This window comes from Cnephaeus nilssonii (genome assembly GCF_951640355.1).
Source record: "Cnephaeus nilssonii genome assembly, chromosome: 8".
Lineage (NCBI taxonomy): Eukaryota > Metazoa > Chordata > Mammalia > Chiroptera > Vespertilionidae > Cnephaeus > Cnephaeus nilssonii.
Genome location: NC_137079.1, coordinates 23,238,052 through 23,264,910, shown reverse-complemented (window position 1 = coordinate 23,264,910; position 26,859 = coordinate 23,238,052). Strand labels below are relative to the sequence as shown.

Sequence of the window (26,859 nt, the reverse complement as noted above, 5' to 3'; positions counted from 1 at the left end):
TTCCATTTCTGGGTATATACCCAAAATAATTGAAAGCAGGGTCTCTTAACAGGTATTGTTATACCCATGTTTGTTGCAGCACTATTCACAATGGCTAAAAGGTAGAAACAACTCGAATGTCCATCAATGGATGAATGGGTAAATAACATGTAGAATAGTAAACAATGGATAAATAAACAATGGAATATTATTCAGCTTTAAAAAGAAATAAATACTGATATATGCTACAATATGGATAACCCTTGAAGACACTATGCCCAGTGAAATAAGCCATTCATAAGGACAAATATTTTATGGTTCCACTTACTAGTATGAGTTACCTAGAGTAATCAAATTCATAGAGACAGAAAATAGAACAGTTGTTACCAGGGGTTGGTAGGGAGAGAAGAGTGGTGGGTAGTCAGTATGGGATGATGAAAAAATTCTGGAGCTGGATAGTGGTGATGGTTGCAAAATAATGTGAATGGATTTAATGTCACTATATACTTAAAAAAAATAGTAAAAATGGCAAATTTTATATTTTATATATTTTTAATATGTTTTTAAATTGATTTTTATAGAGAGAGGAAGAAAGAGGGATAGAGAGATAGAAACATCAACGAAAGAGAAACATCATCTATCAGCTGCCTCCTGCATGTACCTATACTGGGGATCGAGCCTACAACCCAGGCACGTGCCCTGGCTGGGAATTGAACCTGCGACCTTTTAGTTCCTGGGTCAATGCTCAACCATTGAGCAACACCAGCCAGGCTTATGTTTTATACTACAATTTAAAAAAAACAAAACAGTTACTGCCCTGGCCAGTTTTCCTCAGTGGTTAGAGCATCAGCCTGCGGACTAAAGATTACCAGGTTCGATTCCCTGTCAATGGCATGTACCTTGGTTGCAAGTTCCCTAGCCCGATAGGGGCGTGTGCAGGAGGCAACCAATTGATGTCTCTCTCTCTCCACCTGCCTCCCTTTCACTCTCCCTAGAAAGCAATGGGAAAAATATCCTCTGGTGAGGATGAAAAAAAAATTTTTTAAAACAAAAACAATCACAGTTGACCCTTAAACATCACAAGTTTGAACTACATGAGTCCACTTATATGCAGATTTTTTTCCAATAAATACTGTCTCTTGGAACATCTTTTAGATATTTTCTTACCACTGTGAAGCAGTCATGTTAATTATACTATGCTACAATAAAGCAATTGTGTTGCTGTTTTAAAATATCAATGCATGTGTCATTATATCTGTAAATAAATATAAATTTCTTTTTCACATTAATCTGTCACCTTTTTTTTGTTAATCTTCACCCAAGGATATTTTTCCGTTGGTTTTTGAGCTCTTTGTATGTTAATGCAAATATATTCAATTGCTGTTCTATAGTATGCCTGTGTCATAGTTTAACTATTCTCCTATTGGAGGAAGTTTGAGAAGCTTTCAGTTGTTTGCAGTTACAAACAGTGCTTTAGTAAGCATCCTTTTACATATACAAGCCTATCCTAACGAAGAGAGTAAGAATTAAAATTTCTAGGCCGCAAAAGGTGAATGTACTTTTTTAAAAAATGGATTCTGCCTGTTTCCTTCTAAAGTAGTTCCTTCCAACTTAAATTCCTACCAGCACTATGTAAGAGTACCTTTTTTCCCTATACCTTCATCAACAATTGGTATTATCAGACTTTTAAAGTTTGTTTCCTATTGATGAATTTTTACAGTAAAATGTAACTTGTGGTTTTAATTAGCATTTCTCTGATTACTAGTGAAGTTGAACATTTTTCATGTTTATTGGCTGTCGTTCTGCTTTCTGTAAATTGTTTATTCCTTTTGCCCTCTTTTATTAGGCTATTTTGTTTCTATTTTGATTGATAGTTCTTTATAAGTCTTTGCTTATATAGGTTGCATATATTTTCATTGTGTAACAAAACAATCCTTTATCATCTTTGTTGCATATATTTTTCCACATCTGTTTGTCTTTTACGTGTTCCTTCTTTTTTTCCATTCTAATTGGCATTATTTCCTCCTTTAAATATTTGGCAGATTGACCAGTGGAGCCATCTGGGCTTAAAGTTTTTGTTTTTTGTTGGAAGATTTTTAATTATAGTTTCAATTTCTTTAATAGTTTATATAACTAATCATATTTTCTGTTTGTTTTTGTGTCAATTTTGGTAAGTTCTGTTTTTCTAGGAATCTGTTTACTTATTTAAATTGTGAAATTTATTGGCAGAAATGTAGTGATCACCGTGTATTATCTTTTTAAATTTGTAGGATATGTAGTGATATATCATTGCTTATTTCTGATAGTTATATGTATTGTTACTTTTTCTTGTGTGTGTTTTTTTTATTATTCATTGTTGCCAGGGATATCAGGGTTTTTTTAAATATGTTTTTATTAATTTTTAGAGAGAGAGGGAAGGTGAGGGAGAGAGAAACAGCAACATCAATTGGCTGCTTCCTGCTCACCCTCTATTGGGGATCAACGCCCAGAATCTGGGCATGTACTCTGACTGGGAATCAAACTGGCCAGCCACCTCCTGGTACGCAGGTCGATGCTCAACCCTTGAGCCACACTGGCCAGGCAGGGATATCAGTTTTATTAATCTTTTTCAAAGTGCCAATTTTTTGTTTGTTTGTTTTAATATTTCCCAGTGTATATTAATTTCACTTCTTTTTGAAGAATTTTTCAGTGGGTATAGAATTCGGGCCTGGTAACAATTTTCTTTCAGCTTTAAAGATAGCATCCCATTATTTTCTGGTTTTTGTTTTTCTTTCAGTCAGCTATTTGTGTTACTGTTGCTTCGTTGAAGATACTTGTCTTTTGTGTGGGTAATTTTAATATTTTCTCTTTTGTCCTTGATTTTGTACAGTTTGAATAAGATGTCTAGCTGTCTTTTGGGGGTAATTTTGAATTTTCATCTTATCCCTGTTTCATATATGTAAATTTTAAGTGATTATCTAATGGAATCTGCCTTTCTTTGGTAGTTTCTTTTACTTATTCTGTGTTGGAAAGACCTTGACACTCTCACCTCTCAGGTGTTGAAAAATTCTGGTCTGGGTTTTCTATGGAAATAATTTTAGTGTAGAGTAAATGGAGATCTAAATTATTTATAATGCTACATCTCCAAATCCTATATAATAAAAGGCTAATATGCAAATAGACCGAAAGGCAGAACAACCAGTCACTATGACACACACTGACCACCAGGGGGCAGACGCTCAATGCAGGAGCTGCCCCCTGGTGGTCAGTGCACTCCCACAGGGCCGAGCGCTGCTCAGCCAGAAGCTGGGCTCATGGCTGGCAAGCGTAGCAGCAGTGGTGGGAGCCTCTCCCACCTTTGCTGCAGGCAGGACATCCCCCTAAGGGTCCTGGACTGCGAGGGGGCACAGGCCGGGCTGAGGGGACCCCCTCCCCCAGTGCACGAATGTCGTGCACCAGGCCTCTAGTCAATTATAATAGCAAATCAGTCATTCTAACTATTTATAAAATATTTTAATTTAACCATTTATTTTCCATGTTCATCTCAGTAGCTGCTTCTATTTCTAAGGAATATGCTTTAATCAGCTTTTATTTAATCTCTGTTCCTCACCAATTTTCCAGGACAGCACCCATGTTTTTCATGTAAGGTGTCTGGTACAGATGTGAAGCGTTGCTCTGTCGGTGCTTGTGGGAAATTTTATCATGAAGCCTGTGTCCGCAAATTCCCCACTGCCGTCTTTGAATCAAAAGGATTCCGCTGTCCCCAGCACTGCTGTTCTGCCTGCTCTATGGAGAAAGATATCCACAAAGCAAGTAAAGGTAAAACAGAGCTAAGGAAGGGGACAAAGTGTTTTCTTTTAAGTTCAGTAGCAAATAATAAGCATCTACACTAACAAAAGAGAAATATGTAAATTGACCATACCTCTGCGACACACACCAGCCAATCAGGAGGGGATATGCAAATTAGTAGGACAAGATGTCGGTGGCCCCACCCCCCAGCCGCTCTAGGCATGGAGCAGCTGGGTGGGGCAAAATGCCTGCTATGAGGGGGAGGGTGGGGGGCGGAGGGTGCTACAGGAGCCGAGCTTCGGCCAGAGCAAAGCCAAGACTGCAGACTCCGGCTGGAGTCAGCGAAGACTCCGGCCGGAGCGAAGGCGCAAGGTGGCAGCCAGAGCGAAGGCCTGGGTCCCGGGTGTCGGAGGAAAACCTGTGCCAACAGCCAGGTGAAAGAAGGCCTATTGCACGAATCTTCGTGCAACGGGCCTCTAGTATTGTTATAAGGAGCATCAGGCATTCTCCCTCTGTCTGTAGATATATGAGCTCAGCCACAGGAGATAGCATAATAAGTAGAGATTAGGTTCTCATTCAGACAATGAGAAGAAAATTCCATATGTTCAAAATTACCCTTGGGAATTCCTTAAACAGCTGCCATATTGGAGACCACCATCTCTCCAGCATCGGAGCAGACAAATTTTTCTTTGATCTCTAGATGGGTGCTGCATGTAGGGGCCATATAGCATAGGAATGACAGAGCCAAACAAGTGAAGAAAATATTTTTATCTTATTATATTCAGCATCACATGGGAACCCAAAAGAACCCAACTCCAAAAATTTCATTTTATATATATCCAGCTGGTGCCTTATTATGTAGATTACTTTTTGACTTTAAACAGGTCGCATGATGAGGTGTTTGAGATGTCCAGTAGCCTATCACTCTGGAGATGCTTGCATTGCTGCCGGAAGCATATTTGTGTCCTCCTACATTCTCATCTGTAGTAATCATTCCAAACGGAGCAGTAATTCATCCTCTGCTGTAAATGTAGGCTTTTGTTTCGTTTGTGCAAGAGGTGAGTGTCAGTCCTTTCTCTTAGTTCTTTCTGAGTTCACTGGCATTAAAATAGAGTTTCAAGAGAGATGAACATTTCCAGTAGCTTGTCCCTTTTATATCATTAGACATTCAAATTGTTAAAATATTAATTCTTCCATAAATTAAGCTAAAGTCTGAATTTTTTAATAACTTAGAATTACGCATAAGTTCTTAGCATTTCTACTTGGAGCATCAAAAGATTAATTTATTTCCTTCTGCAAACAATTCTATTCGAAGCAGGCTCTTCCCGTGTCATATTTTTGAATCCAGAGCTTGCAACCGATTGAGATTTCACTTGGAAGGCAAAATGAGCACATTTATTTTTTAGTCGTTTATGTCTTATTTTATCATGTTTTGGTCTGGCATTGAGGAAGTCCTGATGGGATACAGCCAAAGCAACATATGTGGTGGTGTTAGTTAAGAGGCAGAAATGCAGGCTGTTGATATGTAGGTATGTCAAGAGATGGATCAACTAAAAACAATATCGTGTCCCTCGGGGTCAGTGAGCTTGAGTTTATGATAAACATAAAATAGAACTTCATTAGTCGAATATGATACAGGATATTTATCTTTCTGTTTTTTGTTTTCTTTTAGGAGACAGTTCTTTTAATTTGGTGAAAGTACCATAAAATATTTTTAAATAGAATTTAGGTACTATTATAGATTTTGAGTTGCTTTACTTTTGTGTCTCACATTTTTAAAATAATAACTAGAGGAAGTGGGCAGTAAAAGTTTAAATAAATGGTATCCTTTCTGGAGCAGCCAGCAGGGTCCATTGTGTGTACGGATTTCAGTATGCCCGAGTTTTGTAAGCACTGGGGGCTGTCTGCCATTAGAAGGGAAGCATTGTTTCTTTCCTCACTAGAGCAATTACACAGTTGTGTCCTTGGAAACCTGGCTGGTACATGGAGAAGTAGGTCTGACATATTTTGTGCCACATTGTAACAGGTGACTGAAACGATTCAAATAGTCAAAAGAAATAAACTCCGTCCCCAAGAAAAGGATAGGATGGAAATACTGACTTATCCAATTGAGTGGCTAGCTTTAGAGACCTTTAAACAGATGAGTGTCAATGAGAGAACATAAAGTCTCTTGCTTTGTTAGTATTTTATGCTATCTAAGCACTTTCATTACTCATTTTTATCAGGAGTATGTGTTTCCTACTTTTACTCACTTTTACTAGGAGTGTGTGTTACTTATTTTTACTCACTTTTATTAGTTTGTGTTTCTGTTTGTACATGTGTAACTGAACCAACATTTTAAATATCACGTTACTAACTCATGTTGACGTACTTGGGAGTACATTTTGAATCAATCAAGAACCATCAGTATATTAACCAGTGTTTTCTTTGGCTCTATTTCATTCAATAATTGGGAAGCCTTTAAAACAGGTATTTTCAATTTAAGACAGGTAGAAAATGGCCCATTGTCAAGGAACCTTGTTTTGTAGAAAATGTAGCCATTTTGTTAAGTTTAATTTATATGCCTTGATTAAAAGCTTAAGATAATGGAAATAGGGAAAATCCATGTTTTACTATTAGGATCTGTATTTGCATCTTATCAATTTGGCAATTATTCTAAAGTATTACTACATTTAAATGCCTACTTAAGCAAGATTATTTAATTCCCCAAGTATTTTAACTGGGACTTTGTCCAGTAAACAGTAACTTTAATTTTACCAAAACTTATTCTAAATCGATCAAATGTTGGGATTTTGAGAAGGCTTAAAAGTTTTTCAGAAATACGTAATATGTGTTCTTTATTCATTATTTGTAGCAGTTTCCTTTTTTAAAAAGAGACCTAATTATAATTAAAAGGAGTACTTGAATCGTTTATTTTTGCTATTAGAAAACTTAGTTTGTTTTGTTTCTTGTCTCATACACTTTTTCTCTCCTCTGAGAGGATTTTTCTTAGTTCTTGGTTATTGCTTGTTTAAAATCATTAAGCTAATTCTTAAGGACACAACTATCTAGAAATATTTTTAGAAATGTTTTACGGTTTGCAGGAGTGAGTAACGTATGGCCCGAGAAATCATTTGGTCTGTCCTTGCCAAGGCATTAGGGGTGAGTTAATTAAATGTTTGACCAAATATAGCAGGCTAAATTTTAAGTTGATAATTTTATATAGCCTGAGAATGGTGTTATAAATATCCAAATGGTTGGCAGAAAAAAAGGTTCCCCACCCCTGGTTTAGAGGAACATTCCTCCTCCCTCGCCCTCCCCATGGTGCATAGAAAATGTTCACTTATATTTTAGTGTCGTAAACAGGGGTGGGCAAAAGTAGGTTTACATAATACAACAAATAATACAATAATTAATAAATAATAATACAAGAATAAACTCTGTGTTTTGCATACTCCCACCTGTAAACCTACTTTGCCGACTCCTGAATATTACTCAGCATATTTCATCTGGAGGTTGGTGTAAAATAATAGTTAGCTAACTTCTATGCCTTTCTTTGTAATGGTAATTTTAAATGGAGAAGTTAGATTAGGGTTTTCTTTTAATTTTAATAATAATAGCAATTTATTTTTCATCTGTAAATCAAACTCTACTAGATACTATCTGAATGAATTGCCACAATTGCCCTAAGAAGTTATTTCCCCATTTTATGTGGATGAGAACACTGAAGCCCAGATGAAATATTTACAAGTTGTTAAATAGAAGGACCATGTGTACCTGATCTTTCTTATTTTAAAACCCACGTATTTTTATTTTACACCACTTTTTTCTATTAAATGTATGAAATTCATTTGACATCATATGCCTTTTATCACCAATTAGCAATTTCAAGTTCCAATCTGTCATCTGGATCAGAGATCTTTCTTGAATATCTCAGTGTACAGTAGTACTAATGAAGATAAGATCCACAGAAAAAATAAATGGTATCCCCTTAAAAAACAAAATTCTTTCCTCTTCTCAAAATGATCTCTATGAAACTGTTGCCATGATTTTATTATAAAGTGCTAGATCATTATAAACTGACCAATAACCAAATAGAGAAATTTTCCCTGGTCTCACAGTTCCCCAGGTTTAGGAGTGGCCTTTATCTTTGTTATGAACTTAACTAAGTTAGGGGAAGGAAAATGGGAGGGAGAGAAGTGGATGTCACAGAGAAGAGAAGATCTTACTTCCTCCAAATAAGATAGCTGTATTGGTAGATCAAAAGGGCTCTTTATAAACCTTTAAAGTTGTTAATCACTTTATAATGTGGCAGAGAAAAAATGGTTTGTATTACCTTAGTAAAGTTCAACAAAGTATGTCCCCTTTAAAATCACATATTTTATTGATAGAGAAAAGCTTTATTATCTGGCAGAAAAAGCTAGAACCTGTTTGAGAATATCTAAAACATGAATAGGGAAGAGGAGAGACTCAGTTCTTCCTTTAAGTGCTACTTGATACATTGAAGGTAGATCAGGTTCTACTATATTATGGATATAGTTCTTATTTCTAGCAGTTAAGTGATATGTTATTTTGTTCTCTGGATTGTCATTATAGTACTTCTAAATATTAAGGAATGTGGTTTTATTTTTCATAGAGAGTTTTTCATATGATGTTAAATGCAGTTTACATCTTCAAAATTAATTTGGCGTTTTCTTCTGGGTATATAGGTTTCTATGTAGGCAATAAGGCATTGAGTTGCTTAAACTCCCTTTAGTAACTATAGATAGCTTTTTTTGTCAGATCTTTCTTTTTCTTCATACTTTCTTTTTTCCTCCCAACTTTAAGCACAGCTACATAATAGGGGTTGGTTTATTTTTTCTCCTCATGGAATCATGGGTAGTTTCATTGCAGTTCATCTCTTTCTGTTTGTTTCGTATAGGGCTGATAGTTCAGGATCATTCAGACCCCATGTTCAGTTCATATGCCTATAAGTCCCACTACCTACTGAATGAATCAAATCGTGCAGAGTTGATGAAATTACCTATGATTCCTTCTTCGTCAGCTTCCAAAAAGAAATATGAGAAAGGTAATAATCAAAATAGTTTATCTCTTGCTTTCTTTTTGCATTTCCTATTTTTTTTTAAATGAAGGGGGGAAATGTATGCCTGTCAAGCACCATCTGTTGCTTTTCTACCTTGGTGGTTGTAACTGTCTTCATATGGCTGCAAATTTATTAAAAAGGGCTTAAAATAATTCCATTTATTGCAAATTTTTACTTACTCTTCTCGAATAAATTTTCACACATTTCATATATGTAAGGATTATTAAAATTGAAAGACTCAGATTTTGCTTAATGTAGAGGAATATTCTAAGGGCTCTTTTGCTGATGTAGAACTAACATCCATGTTAGAATAGAATAGACACAATATAATTTGTTACTGACTTTTAACTAAATAATAGATTGTTAAATAGAGGGAAATAAATATACTGATACTTAAAGGATTTATTTTAGAATACATTCTATCATTTTGTTTCTTAAATGTTTTGTTCAGTTACTATGAAAACTAGTTGTCCTTCTGGAGGATACTCCAAATATTGGATATTGAAAGGCAGCCCAGCTGAGCTGAAGAATTAATTGCTTATGGATAATCTATTATCCACAGAATCAGGAGCTACATGTATATTTATATTATCCCAGTTAATTTAGTCTGTGGAAGAAAATCTTATTCTATGTTTAGCTTTACATAGCATACTTATAATAAAGGTGAAAAGTGATTTAACAATAATGTATTATTTGGGAAGTTACTATCTCAGCGAGTAAATTAAATAATCTGGAAGGTGAACGCCTTTTCCTGTATGCATTGCCATTATGATCTGGGGGCCAAGTGTAGATTCTTTAAAGAAAAATTAATTCATACCTAATACACGGTGTACATTGGAAATGGGCCTCTTTTTATTTTCCTTTGTGTTGCCTGCTTGATGTATCTTTGTTCTTTGTCAGAATTCTTAAGTGGCAACCCATGACTAAAAGGAAGTATAACTAAGCAAGCTGATTAGAACCTGGAGAAGTAGGTTGGAGAGGTATTAGGTTTTTTTGTTTGTTTTCCATTGAAGTCACCTTGCTGGTGACACCACCTATTTCCAAAACAAAGATGGGCATAGGCTTGACTAACTCCATAATGCAATAAAATTAGACTGCCTGAGACATTTTAGGAAATGCCTTATATTCCTGCTGGTGCCACTGAAATGAGATTTAATTCAATTGTTGCTTATTTTGGTTTTGGTACTTGGTATTGACCTTGACATAAATTGAAATTATTTTGAGCCCTCTTTTTTGCTTAGCTTGAACCACATCTTTTCTTGCATCCTAAAGCAGTTTTCTTGCATAGCACCAAGGTGGATTGTTCATATTTTTATTTTTCTATTTCCCTATTTTTCTGTTGTTGTTTTTTTGTCAAAAAATCATGATGATTTTCACTGATGACTCTTGGTCTGTATTTCCTCTGAAATAAGACTTAAAATTCAGGACTATTCCATAACATTAAAAATGGCCAGCCTGACTTTCCCCATCAGCTCTAATATTGACATGCCCTCTAAAAGCTATTTGCAAAGGCTGCTCTCTCTATTGGTTATTTCTTTCTGTTGTGAAAAATGGGCTTTCTCATTTTAGTTTAAACTTACAGAATTCCTAGGCTAAGAGCACTCAGACAGCTAATCTCTAGGTTGGGGAATTGGAACTATTAATCCATATTGAGATTTGCAGACAAAGGAACAAATCCCAATGATTGAAGAAAAAGCTTTTAAGCAGAGGAAATATAGTAATTTAATTTATCACTGATTGTATATGGATTTTTCTTTTTGTTTTTATGTTAATCAGTTAGAAGTTTGAACGTCTGCAGTAAGATAAGATTTTCTGGAAAATTGATAGCTAACCCTCAAAAGGTTGGAGCATGTGATTTGATAAAGTTGTATAGAAGGCTCCTAACCTTTAGCTAATGAGACTTTAAATCTTAGTGTACTTGTGGGTATAGACCTGATTTTCCAATGGAAAGATGTTTTTTTTGCAGTAAATGTCTTTATCATATTTCATCTTCAGTAGTTAACATTCTTCTCCATCACTTGTTGAAATGCCTATTAGAAATACCTAATCTTCCCCTCCCCCATCTCTTTCATTTCTTTGCATTTAGTAATATTATTTTGTTTTGTTTGCCACACCTGTTTTGGTCTTAATCCAGAGATCATTTTATGTATTTAAAAGGAGAGGATTTTCCTAGGCAAGTTGGAGGGATCTCCTCACGTGTGGTACTTCATTCTACACTGATACTTACTTTTTTATACTATAAAGCAGTGGTTCTCAATATGCAGTCAGAAAAGACTTATGTAAATAAAATTTTTGAACTATGCTTAATATTTCAGAAAATCTAATAGAAGTACACAAAATACAGCTGCATGAGTTTCTTTATATTTGGCTATGATTTAAATAATACAGTGTGATAATGCTAGTTTTGTTATTGGATTCAGAAGCTCTGATTGGCAGTTATATATTTCTTTGGTTAATAACATCAGAAAATGTTATTTTTTAATGTAGGGGTTTGTTTTGGGGTTTTATTTTTGGTTGATAAAATATTTGGAAGCATATGAGTTCATGAATGAAGGGAAGGGGATCCTTGGTGATGAAAAAATTGCAAACCACTGCTCTATAGCTTGTTTGACTTTGTTTATCTTCACTGAAAAGGTAATGATGATGTATGTAATCATCACCTTGAGCAAGTGCAATCTTTTTGTGTTTTTGTATCCTTTTATGGGAAGTAAAAAGTGCTGATCAACCTATTGCCTATTTTCATTCTTGCTAATTTTATTATAAAGTGATTTTAGTCGACTATGGCACTGGATTAAAATACAAAGATGACCATTGCTTTCTTTCTTAGCTCTCAAGGAGAAAAGAAAGTAAGCTGCTACATATTTCTTTGAAAATCTGCTCTCAAATTTACTCAGTCTAAAGATTTAATACACCTATTTTGTCTTATGTTTAGAGTTTTATCTTCCTACTAAACTGATAGCTCAATAGCCCACGTTTTACAGGGGTAAGGAGTACAATAATGTTTCTCTTCCTATTCAAAAGCTGAGTTTCTGGCCATTGAAGTTTCTGGCCTATTCAAAAGCTGAGTTTCTGAAAAGGGAAGAAGCTACAACTGTTCATTTGCTTTCTATTTTAATCCATCACCATAGATAGGACTCCATCCTTCGTTATTTCCCCCCAATTTGAATCAAAGTTAATGCACTTAAATGATAATTTTCTCCTTTTTCTTTCTGTTTCTCTTTCCTCTTTTCTCAGTTATTAAGACTGTTTATTTGTTTCAAGGTGGAAGATTGCTCTGCTGTGAATCGTGCCCAGCTTCCTTCCACCCAGAATGCCTGAGTATAGAAATGCCAGAAGGCTGCTGGAATTGTAATGACTGTAAAGCTGGCAAGAAACTGCATTACAAGCAGATTGTTTGGGTCAAATTGGGAAATTACAGGCAAGTTTTTCTAAGGACAAAGAGGAAGTATTCAATCATTGTTTAGACCTAGGTTCATAAACTGTGTACAAACTGGCTAGCAGACAGGTGGAACAGCAGAGCTACTTCCTTAAAAAAGAGAGAGAGAGAGAAGAAACATATTTATTTTATTTTAAAAATATTTTTATTGATTTTAGAGAGAAAGGGAGAGGGAGAGATAGAAAGAAACATCAATGATGAGAGAGAATCACTGATTGGCTGCCTCCTGCACACTCCCTACAGGGGATCGAGCCCACAACCAGGGCATGTGCCCTGACCGGGAATCAAACCGTGACCTTCTGGTTCATAGGTTGACGATCAACCACTGAGTCACACCAGCCAGGCAAGAAACATATTTTGAGTTTGGGTTTTTACAAGATTGAGAAGGTTAGTTGTGGAATTTTTTTTTTTGTTTGGTTGGTTGGTTGGCTTTTATTTTTAAGTTCCAAAAGTTGTTTTATACTAATGAACTATGTACAACTAGATTTTGGAATAAAAGGTCTTACGTGGTTAATGGAGAAGATGTTTTCTTTGTGCCCTAATTAGCTTTATGTTGACCTGTGATTCTAATAAAATCAAGTTTTTCCCTGGCCAAAATAGCCCTCTTTGCCCCTTAATCTTGTCCATACTTTAACCTGTGTGCAAAGAGAGAGATTTTTTTAGGATTTAAAGAGAGAAATTGTTTCATTAAGAGCCTTTAGCTCAAGAGAATGAATAAGAAGTATGCGTGATTACTATTATTTTAATAAAACTTTCTCCTTTTAAGAAGCCTGTTTTTTTTACAAGCCTTCACTGCATAGGAATAGTGATGTATTTTTAAAACTGCAATCTGCATTTTGAGGTATAAGTTTATCGTTTTACTAAGAAAATAGATACTGTTCAAGAGAACACAATAGAATTCTATTTTTCAATTAGAATCCTAAGTAAGATATATTTCTATAGAATCTCAGACATACTGTAATTCTTTTTAGAAAGGGCTATGTTGTTTTCTCTGTTTTAAATATGCTGTTTGCTTACCTGTTTAACTTTAAAAACTCTGTTATTTAGCTGAGATAAGTGGCATTGAGGTTCAGTAGCCCTCCCACTATTTTTTTAATATAAGACAAGAAATCTCCAAGTCCTAAAAAGATGGACAATTTGAATACATAAACAATTTTATACTGTATGGCAAACGATATAAAGTTTTAAAAAGCAGATGTCAAACCAGGATAAAGTGTTTGCTTTTCTACTTTCAATAAGAAAAGACAAATACCTTACCTCGAAAAAAAAGGACAAAGAAGAGAAAGGGCCAGTTTGCAAAAGAATAACAAATGGAAAATAAACGTGAAAAATGCCCAGCCTCACTAAAAAATAAATATTCATTAAAAACAGAGAGGTTTTTTTCCTCCCTCTTAACAAATTGGCAAAGATATAAAAGAGTAATAATTTTGTGGCTGGGGAGGGCATAGGGAAATGAGTATTAAAATTGTAACTGTGCATACTCCTTGACTCAGAGCTTCCCTTTCAAGAAATTTATGTAAGGAAAAAATACTGGACAAACAGGCAAAAATGTATTTGTTGGGGTATTCATTGTAGTGCTATTTGAAATAACCCAAATGCTCAGTCCATAAGGGATTTGTCAAATAAATTATACTATATCCATATTGTAGAGTATCTTGAAGCCAATAAAAGAATAATGCAGGGCTGTATAGTAACATAGGAAGATATCTGCTATATAGTTGAATTTAGAAAACATGTTAAACAATATGTACATTATCTTTCCATGTATTTATACAATTTTTAAAAATAGTACCTCTAGATGTAATACGTTTTTAATACCTGGAAAGAAACACATCTAATGTTAATAGTGTTAGGCATGAGATTACAAGGAGAGACATTTTCAGTTTTTCTGTTATACATTTGTGCATTGTTTTATTTTTAAAAGAAACACTGCTTTTATAATTTATATATATATTTGGGAGTGGGGAGACATGGGTTTGACAATTACTAGATACATTCCTGGATAACAAATACCTAAAACAATATAAGAAACCTTTAGTTCTTCTAGTAAATTTCAGAATATTTTCTTTATATTTAATTTTAGGGGGCTTTTTTTGAGATATTGCTGACATATTAGTTTCAGTTGTACAACATATTGTTTCAGTATTTGTATATAGTATTGTGAAATGATCACCACAATAAGTCTAGTTAACATTCATCTCCATATATAGTTATAATATTCTTTTCTCCTGATGAGAATTTTTAAATCTACTTTCTTAGCAACTTTCAAATATATAATACAGTATTATTAACTATAGTCACCATGCTGTACATTATGTATTTTCTTTTTTAAGAAGTTGTGAGTGTAAAAAGATCTTTGCCTTAACTTAAATACTTAAGTTTTAATTACATTGCATTTAAAGAACCCCAAAGCAGTTCTCCATTTCACAGCCCAGTGAGATTTATGTGCAGGTCAAATTCTTCTTGTATGTTCTGCAAAGACTTCCATCCATGAACTAAGTCTTAATGTATTTTTTCCAGTCAGGCCTAGCTGGCCCACATGAAGCTGTTTCTTTTCAGTAACTAGTTGCTCCAGTGTGCAGCTTCCTGGGGGAAATATGAGGACCTGGAACAACCCCTGGCACAGAGTGAGCCTCTTCCTGACCCCATGAATGCAGTCCTCATGTACATACTTAAATGCCTTTAAATGGTTTAGAAATAGCCATTTCCTAGTCCACTTTAAGGGAAACCAAACACTGATTACACAAACGGTTGTTTTGTTTGAACAATTTGAGCACAGGCTCTTGCCCGTGTTTTTCATTCATTCTTAGATGGACAGCAGGTACCTTTTAGATGAAGTGTATTCAGGTTCTGCACTATAACCCTGAGAGTGTAGCCATGCTTTTATTTATCTTCTAAATAATACAATTGTTCATTAGATAAATGGTTTTATTAGGCACCTATACAATAAGTGACCGACGAATTTTAAGTTTTTGTATGTTTACTGTTCATATTGATGGTTTTACATACTACAAAAGCTCCACCTTTCAATTTCTGACTTGCCCAGTTGCTGGAAATTGTCACGTGTGCCTCACAGATGGTTTCATTTAGAGATTGCTGTGGTTTCAGTCATCATGGCATGAAACAGTTCTGTTCCATTCTGTCCCAAAGTCCACGTTTATTGTGATCCAAGATGAATTAGATTCTGAAATACACACTGATATAAGTCTTTTTGGTACATTTGACCAAAAAGTATTTACCCTGAGTGAATAGAGTCAGAAAATGCTAATTTGAATGGGAATGGTCATTCTTTACTATAGCATCAGTTTATTCTCAAATGAGCCCCTGGACTACCAGAAATAAACTTTTACACCTTGGAGGACGATGTTGATTTAAGAATGCCAAGTTTTGAGAAAAACAACTTTTCTTGGACAGAAATTTGGTTTGGAATGATATTGGTAATTTCTAATACTTAAGGTGGGTAGTGGATTAAGTATTATTTTATTATGCTTTATAGCTTATATTTCCATGATATATATTCTTTTACAAATATGAGATATTTTTAAAAGAAAGTAGCTAGATTGGGTGTTTAGGACCTAGTTTGTTTAGTCTGTGTTCACTATTTCATTAATAAATTCATTAAGCAATATAATTTTAAATGCTGTGTGGTTTGAGCAGGATTAAAGATAATCAAGGTATTTTGTGTCCTTAGAGTCTGAATGAAAATGTCACGGTACAAAACCTCTTATTCCATCCTGCCAGCCATGTAAAGAATAGTCTGTTTTTTATCCCCTTGGCCTAAAATTGTTTTTGTTTTCAGATGGTGGCCAGCAGAGATCTGCAATCCCAGGTCTGTGCCACTGAACATCCAGGGCCTTAAGCATAACTTGGGGGACTTCCCTGTGTTCTTCTTTGGTTCTCATGACTACTATTGGGTGCACCAGGGCAGAGTGTTCCCTTATGTTGAAGGAGACAAAAGCTTTGCTGAGGGACAGACTAGTATTAACAAGACTTTCAAAAAAGGTAAGTTGGATGATGTTTACAATGGCTCAAAACTAAGACTCCAGAGTTGATTTCTCAACATCTTCCACCTCGCATATGACATACTTCTGGTAGTAGACAATTTTCACCAGGTTAACCCCATTAGAGCCATGTCAGAATCTAATCAATTAGAAAAATAACGTTTTCAGTTTGGTGTGCTCTGCTGCGTAAGTGAAGGGAGTTCCTTCAGTGATCTTTCTAGACATAGATTTTTCTGGGAACAGTTTTCTTAATCACTGAAGCTCCTTTACCACAGAAGAGTAGCAGAGCTTCCCATGGAGAGCCTTACAACTGGTTTTAACAAGGTACCGGGAAGTTTGGCTTTCTGGGCGAGAGCACAGTGAATTTAAAGCTAGAACCAGGTGAAAGGCTGCCCTGGGGTTCACGTGGAAGCCTCTGATCACGGAAGCAGAACCTCATCTCTGAGGTTGCAGCTTGCATAGAGCAGTGTTCAGCCAACAGTGAGTCATATCCTATTTCAGTGCTACCCTATCCTGGTGGTAAGTGGTTATTTCCAGAAACGATTTTAAAAAGAAAAAAGCGGCCCGGTTCAGTGCATTGGGAAGGCAGAGTAGAACTGCTCTCCCAACAGGTATTGTTTGTTTGTTGGCATTTATATACTTTGTTTGGTCTTATTGGCAGCTCTGGAAGAAGCTGCAAAACGTTTCCAGGAGTTGAAAGCACAAAGAGAAAGTAAAGAAGCACTAGAGATTGAAAAAAACTCAAGAAAACCTCCTCCTTACAAACACATCAAAGTGAGTCTCTACCCTGAGAGGTTGGTATTGGATGGGCAAGATGAAGTGCAGTACTCTCTTGGTAGTGAGAATCTTCTGTAAAACAAGCCGAGCTTTTGTTAGCAGTGTCATAGTCAGATGGGAGCGAGGGAGCTGGGAGCAGGAGCTGTGTGCTGTGGGGATGAGGTCTCAGATAAGCCCTCTGGCAACTGGGAGCGACATGTTTGATGGGAAATCCTTTTCCTGCTCTACCAGGTTATCCTGCCACCAAATGAGAATAGAGAGATTTGCCCTTTTCGTCCAGACAGTCCATAGTTGTTTTTAGTTATGAAATTTCCATCAACTAGTAGAAGCAGAAATACACAGAACAGATAAATGAGAATTCACATCAGTTTTTGGTATTTTTGCCAACTAAGAAGAGGCCATTCTTATTCTTAGTTTATTTGTGGGGAAATTGCTAATACGATAACGAGCCTTTCTTAGTCATTCTGCAAGACACTAGCAGAGCCAAGAACAGCTTGGAAGTTTCGGGTGTTCAGTTTAAATTCCTCCCTCTCATCTGTGATTTTGTTTTCTAGGCTAACAAAGTCATAGGAAAGGTACAGATCCAGGTTGCAGACCTGTCAGAGATTCCCCGCTGTAACTGCAAGCCAGCCGATGAGAACCCTTGCGGCTTGGAATCTGAGTGCCTGAACAGAATGCTGCAGTACGAGTGTCACCCGCAGGTGTGCCCAGCCGGAGATCGTTGCCAGAACCAGTGCTTCACAAAGAGGCTCTACCCTGATGCAGAAATCATCAAAACGGAGCGAAGAGGCTGGGGCCTCAGGACCAAAAGGAGCATTAAGAAGGTGTTGTGGGAGAGGGGCACTGCTGGTCGGAGCCAGGTCAGGGCCTGTGCTTCTCAGAGAACCTTCAACGGGGATGAGATGTACGGTGATTCCTGGCGGAATCTTGAAATTTCCCAAGTCGAGAGTTTGGCACTTCTTAAGCAAAGAAGCTATAGGAAGTGGTAGTGATAAAACATACATAAACTTTGGTTGTCTTATGATCAGTCATAAAAAGGAGAAGGGACAATGGTCATTTTCTGTCTGAAGTATTTTTTACTTGTTAATCAAAGTAGACCTAGATGTAAAAGACCTAGTAAAGGCAAAAGCCAGGACTTTGCTCCATTGTCTTAATTCATTAACTGTGAAACCGTGGCCAAGTCAGTCAACCTCCCTGAACCTCAGTTTCCTCATCTCTAAAATAGACATAGTATGCCCTGCCCTACACATGTCAGGATTGCTGCTAGTCTCAAATTAGATTATATACCCAAAAGCAACCAGAAAAAGTTTAGTACTTTGAGGCAATTTTTCAAAACAGTCCCTTTGTTTAACACAGAAATGCATTGTCCACTGCAAAACATTTTCTAAATACAAATAACTCAAAGAAAAAAAAAAAAAAAGAAAATCACCAGTATATTCTACTGCTCAGAGGCTCTCAGACTTTAGAGATTCTGAGAATCTCCTGAGGTTATTATTATTATTATTATTGTTATTAATCCTCACCTGAGGATATTTTTTCATTCATTTTTAAGGAGGGTGAAAGAGAGAGGGAAAGACAGAGAGAAACATCAATGTGAGAGAAACACATTGATTGGTTGCCTCCTGCACGAGCCCTGTCCAGGACCCTGCAACCAAGGTACATGCCCTTGACTGAAATCAAACCCGGGACCCTTTGGTCTACAGGCCGATGCTCTATCCACTGAGCCAAACCAGCTAGGGCCTGGGGTCCTTAAAAACAGTATCACCCAGAAATATCTGGGACAATATATTCTGCATTTTATAACAAGTTCCTGCCCTGACCCCCTTTTGTCCCCTACCCCTGCCAAATGCCAGTCTATAGAACTTGGAGATATATTCATTGAGAGAGGTGGACCTAGTGAAAATTTGTAATTACTCTTTTTAAAATATATATATTTTTTTATTTCAGAGAGAGAGAGAGAGAAACATCAATGATGAGAGATAAATATTGATCAGCTTCTTCCTACACGGCCCCTACTGGGGATCAAGCCTGAAACCCAGGCATGTGCCCTGACTGGGAATCAAACTGTGACCTCCTGGTTTATAGGTCAGCACTCAACCACTGAGTCACACCAGCCAGGCTGTAATTATTTCTACCTTTCAAAAAATCACCTTTGTGATTAAAAAATACCACATAATGTAGTAAAGAAAATCAATACAAGAAAGATATTCCTCCTTCATCCTTCAATTCTTGGTCTCCTCACAAAAGATGACCATTGTTAATAGGTTGGTATGTAGACTTTTAGAACTTTTTCAGTGCAGTTGTAAGTATTAACACATATGCAAATATGTAATCTATATTCTTATTTGTAGGGTTTTTAAAACAAATATGATCATACATATTTCCCACTTAATATATATATATATATATTTATAGCAGTACATAGAGATTTCAACTCATTATTTTTATTGTTTTTTTCAACTCATTCTTTTTGTTAAACAATCTCACTGTATTCCATAGTAAAATGTGTCAATTTATGTACCATAATTTATATAACCTATTTTCCAATACATTTATATATATGTGTGTGTGGATACATACACATACACACACACACACACACACACACACACACACTTATAGATTTTTTAAAGTTCTGTAGTGAACATTCTTGGTCATCTCTCTTTATGCACCTGTTTCTATAGGTTAGATTGCTTGCAAAGAAACTCATTCCTTTGGTACATATTTGTGAAGCTTCTTCTATGTGCCAGGTACTGTTCCAGTACCTGGAAAAACAGTAGTGAACAAGACAAGTAGTGAACAGATATCTAATGCTGAGTACCACTAAATGCTGCAAAGAAAACTAAGCTGTCAGAAGGGATAGCTGGTGACTGGGATTGCTACTTTAAATTGATTGGCTAAGGAAGGCCTGAAGAGGGGACATTTCACCTGAAATGTGAGGGAGAAAGTCACGAAGATACGTATTGAGAAGAGTATTTCAGACTAAAGTAAAACAAGTACAAATGCCTTAGTATGTTCCAGCAACAACAAGAAAGCACCAGGAGAAGAAAGGCAAGGAGAAGAATGGCAGGTAGGGGATAGGAGAGAGGCTAGATCATATGGGCGTTACAGGCCACAGGATGGGAAATTTCTGGAGCATTTTAGTAGGGACTGACTTGATCTGAGACTTGATGTATTCGTTTTCTATTGCTGCATAACAATGTTACCACAAACTTGGCAACTTAAAATATAACACACATTTGATTATCTCACAGTTTCTGTGCGTGAGGGGTCCGGGCAATGCTTAGCTGGGTCCTCTTGGTGCAGTCAGGGTGCTGCCCAGGGCTGGATTCTCACTCATGTGCCTTGGCTAAGGAAGGATCCACTTCCCTGCCTGCATGGCTGTTGGCAGAATTATGTTCCTTGCAGATGTAAGCCTGAGAGCTTCAGGTGTTTTGTTTTGTTTGTTTCATTTGTTGTTATTGTTTTGTTGTCCTCTGGAGGCTGCCTACAATTCCTTGTCAAATGAGGTTCCCCAACATGGCTCTTTGCTTCCTTACAGCCAGCAAAGATGTATGCTAAAGTCATAATGTAACAGACTCATGTAATCACATATGTCCATCACCTTTGTCATGCTCTATTGCAAGTCACAGGTCCTGCTCACTTGAGGGGAGAGGATCGCAGAGCCATGTGAATACCAGGAAGCAGAGGTCATGGGGGCCACCTTCAGAGTCTGTCTGCCACACTTGGGTTTCAAAAGAATAATTTTGGCTGTAGTACGGAGAATTTATGGTAATGGGAAAAGTGATAAAAAGGAGACCAATATAATCCAGGAGAGAGATGATGATGGCGTAGACCACTAGGGTTGTAGTTGTGCAGGAGAGAAGAGGTTGGATTTCTGACATGTTGAAGTTAGAGCCAATAGGACTTGCTAATGCCTTGGATATGTGTATTGGGCTGCTCAGTCAAAGGCCGTCTGCATGTAAAATGTTACGTGATTCAAATTTTTTAATATTACTTTAATGCCATGCATATCACACATACAAATTTTTTTGCCTATGATTTCAGGGGAATGTTTGGAGTCATCCTGAAAACTGTCTAGCTTAATATCTTTTTAACACTTTTTAATAGTAGTTGTATTTATGCTAAAATGTGTTTTAATTTACTTAATTCATGATATACAGTTGACACTTGAATACGCACAGGTTAGGGACACTGACCACACACACAGTTGAACTTTTTTGACTCCCCCAAAACTTACGTTGTGGCATAGGGATTGGTTCCAGGCCCCCTCCAGACACCAGAATCTGAGGATATTCAAGTTCCCTATATAAAACGGTATACATCAGTGCATACAGCAGTGATGGCGAACCTATGACACACGTGTCAGCACTGACACGCATAGCCATTTCTGATGACACGTGGCCGCTGAGGCGGCCGCATGCCAAGGATGAAACATTTGCTGCTCCTGAGGATGAAACATTTGCGAAATAATGTTTTTTCCTCAAAGTGACACACTACCCGAGTTATGCTCAGTTTTTTGGCGAAGTTTGACACAGCAAGCTCAAAAGGTTGCCCATCACTGGCATACAGTCAGCCTCCATCTGTGGGCTCCCAGCCACAGATGGAAAATAGTACAGGTATTTATTGAAAAAATCCATGTGTGAATAGACCTGCGCAGTTCAAAACCATGTTGTTGAAGGGCCAACTGTAATCAAGAGAAAAGAAAATATAGTCAGGATTGTTCTGCCCTTTAGCACTTGAGGAATTGCTAGTGTAAGGTAACTGATCTTTTACAAAACAGCTAGAAATATATGGTCTCTGAAAAGCACAATCATCAAGACTTTGTAGCAACATGGGAAAGGTTTTTGGTACATTAAGGGACGGATGCCAAATGTGAAACTGAGAGTACACAGTGAGTCCCTTCTTTTCACACCTAAATCCTGGCAGTGTGTGCCAGCGTCAAGCATGCACTTCTTGCTGTCAGGTGGCTTCTTAGAAATTGAAAAATATGTATAAACACCGAATTACACCCTCTCTTTTTACAGTCTTTAAGGACAGATTTCTAGCACTTTTTAAGGTCTTTATTTTCTTTTAGTTCACAGTTTAATTTACAGCTCATGGTTCAGTAAACAACTCTTTGAGGTTAATGGTTTGTCACTTTGGACATCAAAAGTATTTCTTTTACAAAATAACTAGAAATATTTATTCACAGTGGTATATCAAGTTTTGGCACATGCACTCCTCATATTTGATATCAGCACTTTAATTTTTCTATATTCATTCATTTTCATAGAACAATAAATATGAACTATAATAAATGGTTTATAATGTTGTAGTAGTTTCAGAGGCTCGAGGTTGCCTTATCCCAGGTCCCAGTGATGGACCCTAACTGTGTCACTTGGACTATGGACATAATATTGTCAGCAAGAAAAGACAAGCAGATCATTATATTTTGCAGCACTGGTACAAGAAAAATAGTGCCACCTGAATGCACATGAATAACAGCAACTATTTGTTTTGATGGTTGAAGTTATATTCTATAGTTCTTTTTGGCTAATTCTCTTGGATCATACATGTTGTGTTAAGGAACGCTTTCTAATATAATACACTGATTTCACATTTACATACTGCATGCTTCTCTGTAGGGTGAATTTGTAAATGAATATGTTGGCGAATTAATTGATGAAGAAGAATGCAGATTGCGAATCAAGCGAGCCCATGAGAACAGTGTAACCAATTTTTATATGTTAACTGTCACCAAGGTAAAATACTTTGTTTTTATTTTCATCATCTTAGGTTGAACTGTTTCCTCTAATTTGATTTTTTCAGGCAAAGTATAATGATCAGCAGTAGCCAGTGTGCTCCCCACTAGAATGTGCCAATTATACCAGAGCACAAAATGAATGCTTGCTGCAGCCTTGCACAGGTCATGTGAGACAGCACTGCGAGTGAGAGTGAAGCAGGGAAGGTTGGCACCTGGATTCTGGTCCCAGCTCCTCTCGGGCACAGAAAGGCTTGCCAGTCAGTTGCTTTATCACTGAAGGAGGGAAGCAGCGCTAATTTTAAGTTATAAGCCACCATTAAAGTTCAGATTTAGCAAAAATTCTAACTCTGAAAATTGTTCTGCACATTTAAACTTTTTAATGAGTTAGGAGAAATGGATGCTGTCATAAGAGAAATGACGGAACTGCTGGTTTAATACATGCAGTTGTGAGTCCTACTTGATGCACACTGTGTCCATTATCTCATTCAATTTCTTCACTAGTCTTCTGACTTACAGAGGACAAGAAACTGAGGTCTAGCCATGGTAAATGGTTGAATACCTTGTTACAGTTTAATGAAGAGCGAAGATTAGTACCCATGTTTCCTGTGTTCCAGGCCATTCCTAAAACCGAGTCAGAATGTCATTAAAGTTAAGAACTGGAGATCATGTAAAAGAAATGTTATTTTAACTCATATGGTATTGTTTGAAACTTTTTACAGCTTTCATGACTATATATTCCATAAACATACAATGCCATTTATTTATGACTAGATGCCCGATGCATAAAATTCATGCAAGGGTGGGGGTTCAGCCCGCCCTGCGCCCTCTCGCAATCCGGGACCACTTGCTCCTAATTGCCTGCCTGTTTGCTCCTTACCACCTGACTGCTCACTCCTCACCACCTGACTGCTCACTCCTTACCACCCGCCTGCTTGCTCCTTACCACATGGCTCATTGCTGCTTAGTGCTGCCGTGGAGGCGGAAGAGGCTCCTGCCACCGCCGCTGCACTCGCCAGCCATGAGCCCGGCTTCTGGCTGAGCGTGCTCCTGCTGTGGGAGCCCACTGACCACCATGGGGCAGCTCCTGAATTGAGCGCCTGCCCCCTGCTGGTCAGTGCACTTCATAGTGACCAGTCATTTTGGTCATTCCGCCATAACGGTCACTGGGCTTGTATATATATAGATGTCGATTGGCTCCTAAATCCTATCTTCACTGTCAGTGACCCCTCCAGCCATCTTTACAACACTCTGAGGATCCATCTTACAGGGCTTATCCAGATTACCAGAATTTAAATTTAGGGGCCCAATGGGGAGGTTTGTACTGTATTTTAGACTTTACTACAAGTAAAATTAGAACAAATAAAAAAACTATCAGCTTTGCACAATGGCAGTATCATAGCCAGTGAGGCTTATTGGAGGTGTGATTATTGCGAATTGAAAAAGAAAAAAGAAAAAAAGGAAAACCACTTGAGCATGTCAAACTCAGGGCCGGCAGGCCACGAGTTTGACATGCTTGAGTACATCGCTTCCATCAATCAGATCTGCAAGTCTTTATTCAGAAGAGAAGTTTCTCATTTGTCCTACTTGCTCTTCTTGGCCTGAACCCTGAGCCTTCTAGCCTTGTTCTAGTTGTGCTTCTTGCTCAGAACAGGAAAGGAGGGCCGACAGCTCAGCACCCCTGTTCCCATCACAAGGAGCTGTCTGAACTCCGAGCTCTCTCAGAAATACTTTCCTAAACCCAAGACCAGATAATCTTTTAAGCATTATTCTGCGGTCTGTTTGTTTCTACTTTATCTTGATTGTTTTGACTTGAAAGTCATGAGAGGAAGTAGATAACTTACTAAATGTACAGAGAGCACCACATTTTCAGATTTGCATTTGTCAGGCATCAGCTGGTAGCAAAATGCTACTGCCTGGTGGCTCTTGACTGCATTGGATGTTTCTAAGATGTTTAGTTTTATGTCAAAGGTACCTTTCCTTTCTTTTCTTTCTGAAGGACCGTATAATTGATGCCGGCCCAAAAGGAAATTACTCTCGCTTTATGAACCACAGTTGTAATCCAAACTGTGAAACACAAAAGTGGACAGTGAATGGAGACGTTCGAGTTGGACTTTTTGCTCTTTGTGATATTCCTGCAGGTAAATAAAGTAACTCGCTCCCCATGCCCCCCCTCCCTAGGAAGCAAGTATATCCTTTGAAAGCAGGACATTCTTCAAGGTTTGGTGCTCAAATATTTATTCAAATAGTTATATTTAGAATTGTTATCTGCCAATAAGAAGTAAAAATCTGTATTCTGCAAAGGGGAGCTTAGCAAGAGCCTTTCTGTAAGAGGATATTACAGAATTCTCTGTATCCACAATCTTTCTGAATTAATTCTCCACATTATTGCTGTCTATATAATGTAACCAGATGGTTAAGCTTTTGTTTTCTTTTTTTAAAGTATTAAAAGCCTGTGTTAACATCAGTGGGTTTCTTGGTTTGTTTTGGGGGGTGGGAGGAGGTTGTTTTATTTTGAAAGATCATTCAGTTTCAAATTAGACATAAAACACTTCTGAAGCCAGAGTTTTCAATTTTCCTTACCCATCCAGCATCTTAACAGCAAATCTTAGTTTTTCCTTTGTTAAGTTTGTAGCAAAATGAGTGTGAAATGCTGCAGCTGAAAGGAATTTCAGTTGTATTTCTAGACTCATGGGGGATTGTTCAAGCCCAGTAAAAGAAAGCTGGGCCTCCTAAATCGAATCACTGGATCTTTGGTGTAGATAGTAAACTTGCATTTTGAACTCTTTTCTGATCATAATACAAGGCATTAATTACCGGAAACAGTATGGTCGTCATAATTCCACAGACATATTGTTCATTTAGAAACTGTTATAAATTAGCTTCAGAAAAGAAAACTAAACTAGAACTCATTTTCCTTAAACAGAGATTTCAAATCCTGGTCTCTATTACATAGTTTTTGACCACTTCAATGAAAAGGATGTGACGACTTTTGTAGAATATTTATTTTTGCTGTAATCATGGGTGGGTCGGGATGTTTTCCTCTAGTTATTTTATTTCCTTTTTTCTTTTTTCCATCACTGTCTTCGATGTAGAATGTGGGGGAGGGAAAAGTTGATGTCAGAATTGTGTCTCGTTTTTTCATTACAAGAGTTTCTATGACAACAGTTTCTTCCCCATGACTTGAATATGAACAATTATTTCTCTTCTGTTTTAGGAATGGAGCTAACTTTTAATTATAACCTGGATTGCCTGGGCAATGGCAGGACGGAGTGCCACTGTGGGGCAGAGAACTGCAGTGGTTTTCTTGGAGTGCGGCCCAAGGTCAGTGTGCAGGGGCGTGCCCTGAGCCAGCAGGAGTATGGAGGGGCTACTGCAGAAGTTTGCTTATGACCATCTCAGGAAAATACTGGCAAATGGGTACCTGGTTTACTTCACTGATCTTCAGTGGTGTTTACCCAGAGTTTAGACTGACTTTCCAATACCTTAGTAAGATCTATTAGTTTCTGAAAATGTATTTGTATTTCTGATAGAATTTGAAGCTAGCCAAATCCTTTTAGAAAACTTTTTTTAAAATTCACAATATACTAAAAACCACTTAATTACATACTATAAAATGGTGACTTTTGCCCAGGTAGCTCAGTTAGAGTGTCGTCACAACATGCCAAGGTTGTGGGTTTGATCCCCAGTCAGGGCACATACAAGAATCAACCAATGAATACATAATGAGTGCACAAGAAATCGATGTTTCTCTCTCTCCCTTCCCCTCTCTCTCTCTAAAAGCAATTTTAAAAAAAAGATAATTAATTTTTTTAAATGGTGACTTTAATGGTATGTAAATTATATCTCGGTGTCCTTGTAATTTTTTAAAAATATTTTTTACTGATTTTAGAGAGAGAGGAAGGGAGAAGGAGAGAGTGATAGAAACATTGATCAGCTGCCTCCTGCATGCCCTCCACTGGGGTTTGAGCCATATCCTGGGCATGTGCTCTGACCGGGAATTGACCTGGCCACCTTTTGGAGCATGGGACAAAGCCCAACCAACTGAGCCACACCAGCTTATTTTATTTTATTTTATTTTTAAATATATTTT

At 37.1% G+C, this 26,859-nt stretch overlaps 1 protein-coding gene across 4 annotated transcripts in view; it reads left to right on the top strand.

Moving 5' to 3' along the window:
* The window catches only part of NSD3 (nuclear receptor binding SET domain protein 3), a 108,718-nt gene that overhangs the window by 76,303 nt on the left and 5,556 nt on the right, over positions 1 to 26,859 (top strand). For 3 of the 4 annotated variants that reach the window (XM_079778461.1, XM_079778462.1, XM_079778463.1), the window contains exons 13-22: positions 3,580 to 3,777; positions 4,632 to 4,805; positions 8,648 to 8,794; positions 12,071 to 12,227; positions 16,045 to 16,247; positions 16,908 to 17,020; positions 17,578 to 17,847; positions 22,651 to 22,767; positions 24,766 to 24,907; positions 25,984 to 26,090. In XM_079778461.1, coding sequence (XP_079634587.1) covers positions 3,580 to 3,777; positions 4,632 to 4,805; positions 8,648 to 8,794; positions 12,071 to 12,227; positions 16,045 to 16,247; positions 16,908 to 17,020; positions 17,578 to 17,847; positions 22,651 to 22,767; positions 24,766 to 24,907; positions 25,984 to 26,090 — 1,628 coding nt within the window. The remainder of the gene's footprint in view (positions 1 to 3,579; positions 3,778 to 4,631; positions 4,806 to 8,647; positions 8,795 to 12,070; positions 12,228 to 16,044; positions 16,248 to 16,907; positions 17,021 to 17,577; positions 17,848 to 22,650; positions 22,768 to 24,765; positions 24,908 to 25,983; positions 26,091 to 26,859) is intronic. The other variant, XM_079778464.1, reaches the window with a different exon arrangement.